Source organism: Pocillopora verrucosa, chromosome 6 (assembly GCF_036669915.1).
Source record: "Pocillopora verrucosa isolate sample1 chromosome 6, ASM3666991v2, whole genome shotgun sequence".
In the NCBI taxonomy this organism is placed as follows: Eukaryota; Metazoa; Cnidaria; class Anthozoa; order Scleractinia; family Pocilloporidae; genus Pocillopora; species Pocillopora verrucosa.
In genome coordinates this window covers 145666-158314 of record NC_089317.1, presented here as the reverse complement: position 1 = coordinate 158314, position 12649 = coordinate 145666, and the positions used below count along the sequence as shown (strand labels likewise).

General features: G+C 33.6%; 2 protein-coding genes across 2 annotated transcripts; one reads left to right on the top strand and one right to left on the bottom strand.

Annotated features, from left to right (window-relative positions):
- Positions 1-81: 81 nt before the first annotated feature.
- On the top strand, positions 82-9990 carry LOC131788302 (tetratricopeptide repeat protein 12-like). The gene is made up of 22 exons (XM_059105389.2): positions 82-180; positions 870-1081; positions 1304-1328; positions 2276-2475; positions 2712-2771; positions 3143-3214; positions 3311-3371; positions 3530-3582; positions 3873-4002; positions 4330-4399; positions 4737-4831; positions 5661-5829; positions 5924-6016; positions 6133-6196; positions 6365-6529; positions 6891-6995; positions 7495-7563; positions 7819-7920; positions 8042-8180; positions 8490-8579; positions 9113-9251; positions 9360-9990. Exons 1-22 carry the CDS (start codon positions 117-119, stop codon positions 9433-9435), a joined length of 2253 nt encoding a protein of 750 aa, XP_058961372.2. The 5' UTR covers positions 82-116; the 3' UTR covers positions 9436-9990.
- Positions 9365-12645, bottom strand: LOC131788307 (26S proteasome non-ATPase regulatory subunit 9-like). Its single transcript, XM_059105396.2, has 7 exons — positions 12543-12645; positions 12371-12473; positions 12097-12216; positions 11627-11697; positions 11410-11511; positions 11070-11158; positions 9365-10885 (listed from the first exon to the last, which is right to left on the bottom strand). Exons 1-7 carry the CDS (start codon positions 12636-12638, stop codon positions 10861-10863), a joined length of 606 nt encoding a protein of 201 aa, XP_058961379.2. The 5' UTR covers positions 12639-12645; the 3' UTR covers positions 9365-10860.
- Positions 12646-12649: the final 4 nt, after the last annotated feature.

Sequence of the window (12649 nt, the reverse complement as noted above, 5' to 3'; positions counted from 1 at the left end):
AACGAAAGAATGACCTTCGGTGATACGAGGGCTTTACGGAGATCGACCGAGAAATCCGAACTTCTAACGAAGATGTCATGTAGTCGATTATTATTCGTGGGCGTCCGTCACTTAAAATGGAGGATGCGACTGGAAAGGAAGAAGAACTTCAGAAATTTCTGGGAAAAGTCGATGAGATTGGTATTAAGAGTTACTTGCACACATTTGATTCTCACTGAACAGAATTAGTGATCGCAAAGCGTTAATTACACTTCCTATATATTTCCAGTATCCGCCGTTTAAAATTTGCCAATCTTCAGTATATGAAGTGTAAATATTATTACACGATCTGTTGCTAGTGCAACACAAACGTATCATCATTTTATTTTCCGAACAATATCTTTCTTATTTAATTGTACAATGTGAGCAAGAAGCTGTATTTTGTCTTCGTATGGTAAATGGCTGCCTGATCTCGGTTAGAAGGCATGTTTTGACCGTTGTTGCAGTGCTTGGTCTTACAGTGAGCCGACATATATAGACTGATTGTAACAATCAATAATAGGAATGTAACTGTTCACGTCCGTATTGATAAGAATATGTCCGGCTCATTATCATATACTGATGAGAGACAAAATGATCGCTGATTTATCAAGTATCTACTTTAGTTTCTGATTGTATGTATTGCCATGTAGATTTCTCATAACTGTTGCATATAAGAGCAACAAAGAAATGAATTAGTGCCAATTGTTATATGTCACGGGAACACTTCAAAAGTGATTTAAACATAGGCCCTTGGTTTGTTAATTCCTCCAATCTGCTAAACTACATTGGAAAGTCACACTGAGGACAATCTTGTGGCATGATTTTGTTGTTGTTTTTCTTTTTTTCAGATTCCATTATGAAAGATTTAACATGTGGTGACTATGAAAGGCAAAACAAAGCTCTATCAGCTGCAGATGAGTTCTTGAAGCGACACAGGGCTGAAAATGATGATGATTCTGATGATGAATGTAAACAAGTCAAAACAAAGGCTGAGAGAACAGTCATTTCTAAAACTGAGGAGAGAAGACTTCTAGATCCGTCAACTGCCTTGGGTGAAATGGTTAGGTTAATAAGCTAAGTTGTGTTACCTTGGGATAGTTCAGATTTGCAATTTGTGTTTCTGTCTACTTCCAGGTGTGCAGTCTATCATTCAAAATTATGCCTTAAGAGAACAGTTTTATTAAAATGAACTAATTAATTGAATTATGTGTTTATATCTTTTGTTATATATGTATGTTGTTATTATTATTATTTTATGAACAATATTTTTTATTCTACTTAGAGAGATGCAGGAGAAGTTTGTGCAGGTGAGTTCTAATTATTGTTATTGGTAGTTAATATTTTGTGATATGTTTATTTGGGTGGAAGCAGGATGCAGAAGGAATTCTATATGCATAGCATTGTTATAATCAGTTACACTGTTGAGTGGTTCATGATCATGAGTCTTGGTGTTTTAGACTACGTATTTTCCATCTAGGTGAGCTCTTGTAATGCATTCAATAAGATTTGAAGTAGGTGGCTACCTTGGTAAAGCACCTGCTGGAGAACAATAAGAAAAACAATTTCACTCTCATTAGCTCATTATTTCTATTAGAATAAAATGGGTTCAAACAGAGTTTTCTGTGTTTAACTTTAGTAAATGATCATGTAATAGTCTCCTTTGTAACAATTGCTTCACCGATTGTTTATTTGTAATCAAAATCTTCCGTTTGCTGACTTGCAAACCTGCTGTATGAGTTTCCCACAAAAAGTCCTTAAAAAGGACATAGGTTACTGGAGTCAGTATGTTCTTGTTAACTCAAAATCTTATTTTCCTGGAAATTTGGTATACAGTATGATGAGACAACATTAATAGTTTTTTTTTTTAATTTAAACTAAGGTGAAAGTTGCCTGAAAGAAATCTAAAAGATCTCAAGGTGTTTTAGGTCTCACTTGTTGAGTTTGTTCAACTTGAATGAATTGCATGACTTGAATGTGCCTTGTGGCAAAGTATACCCAGCAATTCACAACAGAAAATCTGCTGAAGCTCCAGTGGATGTTGGGTATTATTGAAAGCACTGTGAGTGAGTCTTGGAGAGATCAGATTCTCAGATTATGCTTCAATTCAAGTCTTCATGTTTAAGAGTTTAATTTTACTCTCAAACTTAAGATTCTACTTCTTAGCACATTAGACAATAATACCAAACTCCTGTTGGTATGAGTGAAATGAAATCTTTGCAGTGCTAAAGGAAGTCCTGAATATGTATTTCTACAGAGAAGTTCATGAAAGCAGTTGAAGAAGATGCTAAGGAGAGGGCAAAGATAAAAAAGAGGTCTGAAGCAGAAGCTGAAAAACTCAAAGGAAAAGGAAATGCTGCTTTCAAGGAAGGGAATTATCCAGAAGCTATTAGTAACTACACAGTGGCAATCACTAAAAGTGGCTCCAATCCAGTACTTTACACCAACAGAGCTCAGGTGGACCAGTTACTGCAATGATTCACTGTTTACTTCATTGATTTAAAAGTGCCATGGTGATAATGGTGTCAGTAATGGTGATCATTATTACTGTCTTAAAATTGTTTATAACCACCCTTAACTTGACAATAAAACTGTTATGTAGTGGAAGTCTTTTCTACTACTGAAGTAGTATTGCTGATTTCTGTTCATATGAGCTTTTTGACGTTGCATTTCATGGTCCTTGTTACTCTCAGGCATACATCAAACTGAATGACTTCAATTCTGCAATCCAAGACTGCAATCTTGCTTTGAAGGCAAGTTTAATTTTTAAGTAATACACTTTTTAACCTAGTAATCATAGATCATGATCAGTTACCTTGCTCTACAGTTGTATTGATTTAAGTGCTAAATAAGAATTTCTCCTCCCAATATCAATACAATATCAAGCAGTCAAGTGATGAGAATATGGAAAAATCAATTAAAAGGTCATTAGTTGATCTAATACCTACTTCTCCTATTTCACTCCAGAAGAATGGTGCAGCAGACAGTAAGAAGAATTACTTGTGAGATCTTGGGAGTGAAAGGGTTAAAGCTTAAAATGAGAAAAGAAGAAAGAAAAGTCAGGAGCTAGCTAAAATTTACAGTCTGGGTAATAAGTATCAAATTATTTTTATTACATTTTTAGATTGATCCCAGGTGGGTGAAAGCTTTTGTTCACAAAGCAAGAGCATTACAAGCTCAAGGAAAATTTGATGAGGTACAGTTTGATTTGCAAACATATTGTGGTCATTTTATGACATTTACAACTGATATTGTGTACAATTAACTTACAGATCACAATTCTTTATTGTAGGCCATCTCAGTTCTGAAGGACGCCATCAAAGAGGCACCAAAGCAAGAAAAAGTGTTAAAATGTATTCAATACTTATAACTGATTACAGTTATTTAGTATATGTACTTTAGTGACAGACCTTTTGTTGTATTAGTTGATTTAGGAAAATGTTGTTTTCAATTATTGAAATGGTAATTAACCTTTAAATTTAACATTTTTCCACAATAATGTTATATACAGCTTACATTACTGAGGCTGAGTTAGCAAAAAAAAGACTTCAGGATGAAAAAGAGGTCAGTCTTATAGTACATTGTCAAACTTCAATATCTGCACTATAACAGGAAATCTCAATGGGTATCACCTTTTTTTCCCCTTGTATTATTGAATTTTGGAATTGTTTCATCTCAAAATTGTGGTTTGGATAAATTACTTCCATCTGATTTTTTTTCCTTATATTCAAACTAATTATCATATGTTTTGGTGCACATACTCCCCTGATCTCCAAAATGAAGCAATTTTAATTTTGAACCACAGATGAAAGTGAATACATCATATAACCATTTTAATTATGTATTGATGGTAGGCTGCTGGTATTGCTGGAGAGGAGAGTGGAGAGTTGATAAGAGACTCCATAAACAGACTACAGAAAAACAGCCTGGCCACATCACAATATACTGACGCAACAAGGAAACTCCTCCCACTTCTCGATAGCAGTATGTCAATTTTTATTTTGGAATTATAATTATTTATAATAATCCTCACTTTAATTGAGTTGAATTCTGCAAATAATTTTGTTAAATGGTTTTTCTCTAGCTAATTGAATCAATGATATAGTTAATTTTGGATTAATTGTTAAATCGAGTAATTTCTTTTATTGAAAAATTGTACCTTTGAAAGTTATGAGAGTCCCCATCATTCAAAATTTGTAGAGGTTGAGCTGAATTAATTCTTTATTACATATTGTTTCTTCCATGTGTTTATGGTAAGTTCTGTAATCTACAATGGGCTTATATTTTGTTTATCTATGGTTGAATTTGAAGGTGCAAACAGAACATTATTCAGATGCTATGGAGGTTTTCAGATCATAGACTGCAATAATACTTTTAAAAAGTAAGTGCTAACCCAATTCTTTTAAAAGCACAATTGTTACTTCATGGTACAAGAATTTTTTAAAGTCTTGTACCATGTTATCAGGGGTTATTTCAAAAAAACCTTTGATGTTATGGTGTAAGGTCCAAGTCTTTATTATGTTAAATAAATGAACTTTTTTAAAATGAACTGTTTAAATAAACTGTGTGCCTCGTAAGTAATGGAACTCTAAATTTCATCTTTATGGTGAAATTTCAAGACTGCTAATCAAAGTCTGCAAGACATATACATCCAATTGTTACTTGATACTTTTCTTCCTGCCTTGCTCATGTAAAGACTTATTTTTTTCAATTTTCAGGTACTGGGAAGGAGCAGCTGTCTGTGTAATGTTGGAAGACATAGACTTAATTTGTGAAATTTTAAGAATTCTAATGGAGGCATGTACTGATAATGGTAAGGCTAATAATAATAATAATGATAATGGTAAGGCTAATAATAATAATAATGATAATGGTAAGGCTAATAATAATAATAATGATAATGGTAAGGCTAATAATAATAATAATGATAATGGTAAGGCTAATAATAATAATAATGATAATGGTAAGGCTAATAATAATAATAATGATAATGGTAAGGCTAATAATAATAATAATGATAATGGTAAGGCTAATAATAATGATAATGGTAAGGCTAATAATAATAATGATAATGGTAAGGCTAATAATAATAATGATAATGGTAAGGCTAATAATAATAATGATAATGGTAAGGCTAATAATAATAATAATGATAATGGTAAGGCTAATAATAATAATAATGATAATGGTAAGGCTAATAATAATAATAATGATAATGGTAAGGCTAATGATAATAATAATGATGATGGTAAGGCTAATAATAATAATAATGATGGTAAGGCTAATAATAATAATGATGATGGTAAGGCTAATAATAATAATAATAATGATAATGGTAAGGCTAATAATAATAATAATGATAATGGTAAGGCTAATAATAATAATAATGATAATGGTAAGGCTAATAATAATAATAATGATAATGGTAAGGCTAATAATAATAATAATGATAATGGTAAGGCTAATAATAATAATAAAGATAATGGTAAGGCTAATAGTTCTCATGATGATGGTGGAACAAAACTAAATGAACTAGCTTACCAGAAGGACTGAAAAGTATGGAATAATTTAACCCAAAATGCTAAATTGCTTCCTCTTGCCTTGATAAATGAAATCAGAAATGTCATTTTTTTACATTTCAGATCACAATGTAGAGGAGTTTCTCAAAAAAGATCACACTCCATCATTCAATCGTTTCCTGCGAGATCCAACCTCTCCTGTCATTAAGACAGCTGCCACATCATTTCTTCACCAGCTGTCCCAAACTAAAAAAGGCAGAGTTGGTCTCACTACTTGCAAACATATCAAGTGGTAAGATGATCTTTTTTTCTCAAGCAGATGGCTTCTTAGCAAATAACACACTTATTGAGTCATAGCTGAAAACTTATCATGTGTTTCTTTGCAGTGTCACTGAGGCGCTATTTTCACTGGCACAGAGGGGAACTAACACAGCTGTTGTAGCAATGTCCACAATTAATAACCTAGCCCTGGAACTAGGGTATGATATCTAAGAATGCTTTACCAAGTTTTCTGAACAATGGCAATAAGTGATCAACAAAAATTTGGAAACAGTTGTATTGTTCTCAAGTTTGTCAACTTCTGTCTGCTTTTTAGATTCTGTGAAAAAATCAGAGATTTGGTTGACAAAGACTTTCTGAGCATCTCTCAGAAATTTGTGGTAATGTAGAATACTTTTTACTGTACAGTGTTCATTGGAATTTGTTATTGTGTTGGTTTTTTTGTATCCATCCCCAAGGAAATAAATTCTCTTCTAACTCCAAACTTCCATTTTTTCCACATACAGTTATTTTCATTCTCTCTTCATTGTTTTTTCTTCTTTGTGCAGAGAAAGTTGTGTGAAGTAAACACAGAGGTTTCCCATGAACCAACAGACAGCTGGTCTCTAGTTTCATCTGGTTTGTCAGCTTTAGCCAACATGGCCAAGGACACATGTATCAGAAAAAAGATTGCTGATGAACAAGATTGGTGGGAAACAAGTGTCAAGTTCCTGGTTGGTATTTTCACTGCACTTTCACTGACTTTTTTACAACCCAAGTAATGACCTTATACAGACTGTTCAGTTTTAATTAAGACCTTTGCTATGGAAGATAGGTTGGCTACCAATTTGTTTTTGTTGTGTCACAGTTTTCACCCTCTACACCCTAAAACCAGTATGCATATTCTCTATACTGTTCTCTAGACATTTCATAAGGAGAATTTGTGTAACAATCATGAGTTTCTTTAGTTGTTGATCATTTCCTTTATTCTTGTGACTGTTATGTTTGATTTGGAGGTGATTTTGTAAGGAGACATTATATACTACTCACTCTTAGGGGTGAAAGGGTTAATATTTTCTCTTCTTTTCCATGCAGGATTGCAATATCTCTGGAATAAAGGATCAAAAAGTGAGAAGCTCCATTTATTCTCTTCTGGGTTTGTTGGCAAACATATCTTTGCAATCAAACCAGCATCAAAAGGTATTATCTCAATATAATGCTTTGTGTGCATCTATTGAAAAGAAAAAAAAAAGAAAAAATTGTTGTCCAATTTTTATGAAATCTTTAATTCACAAAAAACAAGCATCCTTAAACTAGTAACAGATAGATTCCATGCTGCCATGTGTTTGTTCAGTAATAGATCAAAGATGACACCAAAATGTGATAAGAACAAAAAGAGGCACAAAAGGTGCAGCTGAGTATGTCACAGATGTTCTTATCATTTTTTATCAGCTTCTCTGATCTATTACTATACAGACCCACAGCAACATGAAATCTATTTGTTTCAGATCATATAAAAGCAAAATCTTGTTATTAGTGATGTCACTTACACATCTGCCTCCAATAGATAATAACTAACAACCAATCAAAATGCCTGTATAATTGAGTCAACTTTTCATATAAGTAATTTTAACTTCCAAGGATTTATCAAGAAAATAAACAATTCTTTTTTGTTTTTTTTTTTGGGTTTCCCATGTAGGATGCTGCTCCAAGATTGATTCCATCACTCATTGAAATGCTTAACACAGGTTATGATGAAGTTTGTGAGGTATAAGTATAAACATTGTCCTTTCTAGTGTTTCCTACTCAGTGTAGAGTGTAAGGTTGTGTAGCTATGTATGTATGTAGAGTTCCCTTTGTTATGGATAATACTTATCACTAAAAAACCTAATTTGTCAAACCCATTTGTAGCATCCTTTGAAAATAGTCATATAATTTGCCCCATTACTAGCAATCTGAAATATTTGATACAATGAATATAAATTGCTTTTATTTAATAATTATTTTTTATTTAATCTTCCAGCGCAGTCTTGCTACCCTGAGAAATATTTTAGCTCATTCTACAGATGCTCTAAATCAAGCATGTGATCAGAAAATCCACATTCACATCATGCGCATTCTAAAGGTGAAGAACCTTCATTGTTGTTTTCAACTTTTGCTTTTATTGTCAATACATTTGGCCAGCAAGTTGATAGATTGCCCATGCATGTTGATGTAAGTTAGTTTTTGTTCAATTTAATCCACAGCTGGTCATCTTAAGCAGCCATTTTCAGGTTGGATGGGGAGCAAGTACAAGAGAAACTGTAAAAAAATATGCAATCAAGTCACTGGCATTGTGCACAATGGAGAGAAAAGATGCCAGAGAAGCTGTACTCAGTGAAAAAGGTGCACTGTCACTGAGCATGTGTGTTGCACTCTTATCAGATCTAGGGGGTTGGAGTTTTGACCTTGATCAGGGTCTTCAACTCTTAAGTCTAAAAACATCTCGCATTAGTCTGAGGAAATACGAGTGTGTGCATGAAAACTTGATGAAAGAGCAACATATTTGCATCTCACCATAGGGAAATAGTATTACTCCTTGTTGCTATGTGTAAAAGAAACTGGAATGTTAGTGGATTGATTCAAAACTAAAGTAGGAATCAACAGTTTTCCACAAAGAGTGCAGTTGTATGACACAGTGTTATTTTCTTTCAGCTTTGGACTTCTTGGTTCAATTACTTCATTCTACAGATGAGACCATCATAGGAAATACAGCACTCTGCATTGGCCACTGTGCTGATATGGGTATGTTATACTGAACTATCATCTCTCTACCAGAGCAGTGGCTTTGTCAATATTACCATGGATTCTAAGCAGAAGAGTGAAAGTAGAACCTTAGGTCAGAGAATGTGCGGTGTTCTTGGACAAGACACTTATTTAGTTTCTTTGAATTCACATTCTGCCTGGTGATCATTAGGCATAAGAGAACTCTTTGGCTAAATTTCAATGCCCTGAGCTACTTTTTTGTCAGACTTGAAGCAGTTATGAATATGTAATATTTAACAAATAGATTCTTTGTTGCCTTGCATCTGTTCAGTCATAGATCACAAAAGATGTCAAAATGTGGTTATTCAGCTATTCAGCTAATTTTACAAATTCTTCTGGATGTTTACACTATTCTTCTGCCACTAAATTTCTTAACAAAAATCTTGCTCTCATTTGGATACTAACTTTGGATATTAAAGTGTATTTACCCATCAAGTTAACTTGCATTTGGTTATAATACTAATTATGCCTGATGTCTGCTTTAGTTTATTAGCAATATTTTCTTTTTGCAGAGGGAGTAAGTGAACATTTGGCCAGTGATAATGGTGTGGTGGAAATCCTCCTGAAGCATGCAACAAATGATGAGCTAAGCAAAGATGTCAAACAGAATGCTGCCATTTGTTTAGCAAAACTTGCAACATCAGACAAAAGGTAGAAAAGGGCAATAGTATTTCTGGTGTTGTACATTACAAAATATTTAGTCATTTTAAATATGACTGGTTGTAAATGTCTTAAAAATATTCTCATTGTATTTTTCAGACATCTTGAAAAGCTAAAAGAAATGCATGGACTTGAAATTCTTCACTCTGTTATCCAGAACACAAATCTCAGCTGATATGATAATGGCAGAGTTTTTGAACTTCTGAAACAACAATAAGCTTTCTCAAGTCTGGTCTTAGATTTCCTCCCTAAAGAGTGGGAAAGAAGCAAGGCTTGATTTCTGAAAAACCAATTGGTTATCAAGCCTACAACAGCATCAGCAGCCTCAGCAACTCAATACTTCACTAAGAAGAATGAAGGGATTTTTACTCTTTGTAATTATATAATTATGTTGCACTCATTATGGACATAAGTAGGGCAAACAGTAATTGCTTAAATTACAAACTTGTATTGTTGTGTGGTGCTGGCACTGTTTCTTAGGTGCAGTCAGATAATCTGCTTGCAGTCTTTATTCGGTATGTACTATTTATTTTAAAATGGAGTGTAATAACCCAAGTGTATTTACTGGTAAGTTTGAAGTAGGTGAAACTTTGACACTTGTGTTTAGAGTGATTGAGCCATTTTGCTTCCAAGATCTAAAGATCAACTATCAGAACTGTCAGCCATACATTTCTTATCTTCTTAGCAGACACATTTTGGTATTAAATTAAACAATATTTCTAAGTTTTCATTTTTCCATCTTTTCATTGCCTTTCCTCTTCACAAAGTGTGGACATTGTAAAGGAAAATAACTCACAGGTCACTCCTGAGGGTACAAGGGACAAGAAGTTGTTCAACTATGATTTTTATGGGGAAAAAAAACTATTTGTACAATTGCTTTGTTTTCAGAAAGCTTATTGATCAAAACACTTGTTAATTGATTTGATTATCCTCAAAATGTAGTTTCCAAAAGTCACAAAGTTACGTTCAGTAGTCATTAACAAATGAGGTCAGATTGTGACTAATAAACCTGAAAATATGAGCCCAGCAACACTCTGTGAAGTACATGTACTTTTACAACACAACTTCAGAAAATCTTTGCACACAAAAGGCTGAAATTATTACTGTGTCAAATTTAATTTGTAAGAAGGTAAGGTGACCAGATTGTACTGAATTAGAAATGTTTCTGTATTTTATCGCAACATACTGGGCAATGTACTGTCTTATGAGCTTTTTGGTACTGTACATATACTTTACATAACCTTGGCATGTCAAACAATTTGTCATATTACACTGTCATTTGTTAATAACTTAATATGTCTATTCCCAGTGGTACAGTATATAAAAATTTCAAGTAGAAGTGAAATACCCCGTTGTTGTTTAGGGCAGTGCAAGATAAGAGCAATACACAAAGGGCTTTTCATGCCATCTCATTCATCAGAAGGTGCAAAATATGGAGTTACTTTGCTCGATGCTCTGTCCTGGACTAACATCCTTCACGTTGCTAACTTGTTTACCCAGTTGGATATGAACATTTTAAAATTTGGGCTTGAATGTTGCTGGCATTGTTTTCTTTGTTGATAACTAGCTGGTTAACAAACTAACTTGCAAAAACTTGCTTCTATTTCACAGGTACAATGTGGCAACTGAAAATAAATTCAAAATTTTACATGTTGTAAAAAAAAAAAGTAAAAAAAATCCATCAACCAAGGTGTACCACAGTTATTGTTAAGAACATTTGAGAACAACAGAATATTCTTAAGTGTGTTGGCTTACTATACTGAAAATGATATGAAAATGTAAAAAAGAATGTCTGAATGCATGTCTTACCCTAGAAGTCCTTGGCCACTCCATGTGTTTGGAGTGAGAGTGATTGCCTTTGTTCTCTCTCCTCTTTCAACAGTTACATTCACTGGTCTCTAGACAAAGTATTAGAGATTAAGTTAATTTGATGCACAGATTGTACAAACATGCTTCAAAGCCACAGTTTACTTAAAGAACCAATGAATAATATTATTGCATCATGGAGTGAAATACATCAGACTAACAAAAATTGAAACAAACCATTGTTAGAACAAAATGATAATAAAAAAGGACTGAATGTATTAACCCAACCTAGCTTAACTTGAGACACCTATACAACAAAATGTACAATGAACTTATCATTTACCCCTTTGCTGTGCTGTACAATAGAAGCTATGTCTGCAAGGCTGTGAAAGTTTTCACCATTTATGGAACCAAATTGTAAGATGCGATCACCAACTTTCAAACCCTACAAAAGAGAGAGCAAGGATTGACCAGTCTGTCATTTACCTAACAGTTCACAACAACAACATAAAAAAAAGGACAGTAAGGAGCAAAGTGAACACATGGAATAGAATACTCACAGCTTGGAATGACGGTGATGCATTAGCTACTGAATCCACTCTGAGGAAAGCTTTTAGTTTGGTCGAAATATCTGAAAATATATCCATGGCCATGTCTAAGAGTGTTCATTGATAATTAGATGCCTTTTTCTTTACTAAGTCTTAAAAATGATTTTTCTAAGAAGGTATCAATTTATTGACATGTGTGACACAAAGTTATATTAGCAGTAGGGAAACACAGTAATTGACTGATGATTAACCCTTTGACCCTAAAGAGAGGCTGGCATCTAATTTCTCTTAACAATATCATCCATGAATCACACATAAAGGTCATGAGAATACAGGAAATGATCAACCAAAGAAGCTCTCGATCTTCAAACAAATTCTCTTTGTCAGCACCTTAAGAAATGTGTTAAGAAGAGTATGGAGAATATTGATACTGGTACTTTTTTATTTTACGGCGTAATGAGTGAGTGATTGAGCCTTGCTACCTTCCACTTCCTGGTCTTGTTGAGTCTCTTGTTTATTTTTTTGTTCTCGTGCTTGAGCATGTACTTCATGAATTCCTTCCTCTATTTCTTTCATCAGCGCCTTGTGGTCATTCTGAAGACCTATTTGTCATGATGAAATAAAAAAGAAAAACAGTTAACATTAGTCAGCAAAATTTCGGTTGAAATTTCATTTGTAATAGTAACGTTCAGTGATCATCAGAATTATGTTTTTCCATATTCCGAGAAAACTACATGAAACAGATATATTTCTTACATATAATCCGATTTCTTGCGACTCTCACGGTATAAACATCAATGTCTGAACGAGGGTAATTGTCTGCGTCAATCAGCTTTTCGTTCATCCCAACTCCTTTTTGCTGGAAAAAAAACCATAAAATTCATTAATGGGGCAACTTTTACATCCAACCAAAGTCAAGAGTTCTTACCGAGTCTAGGACGTCTTGAAACTCCTTAATTTCCTTTTCAATAGCATCTTTCTTCGCGATCAGATCTTTCACTTTCTTCATAGAAACGTCCGCCATCTTGAAAATAA

Excerpts from the sequence above, each read along its gene's own strand:
- LOC131788307 (XM_059105396.2), bottom strand. The coding sequence starts at position 12,638 with ATGGCGGACGTTTCTATGAAGAAAGTGAAAGATCTGATCGCGAAGAAA. Across the intron at positions 12,474-12,542 it reads TTCAAGACGTCCTAGACTCG|CAAAAAGGAGTTGGGATGAA; the intron begins GTAAGAACTCTT and ends TTTTTTTTCCAG. Across the intron at positions 10,886-11,069 it reads AGTGGCCAAGGACTTCTAGG|TTGCCACATTGTACCTGTGA; the intron begins GTAAGACATGCA and ends ATTTATTTTCAG.
- LOC131788302 (XM_059105389.2), top strand. The coding sequence starts at position 117 with ATGGAGGATGCGACTGGAAAGGAAGAAGAACTTCAGAAATTTCTGGGA. Across the intron at positions 7,564-7,818 it reads GTTATGATGAAGTTTGTGAG|CGCAGTCTTGCTACCCTGAG; the intron begins GTATAAGTATAA and ends TTAATCTTCCAG. Across the intron at positions 8,580-9,112 it reads TGGCCACTGTGCTGATATGG|AGGGAGTAAGTGAACATTTG; the intron begins GTATGTTATACT and ends TTCTTTTTGCAG.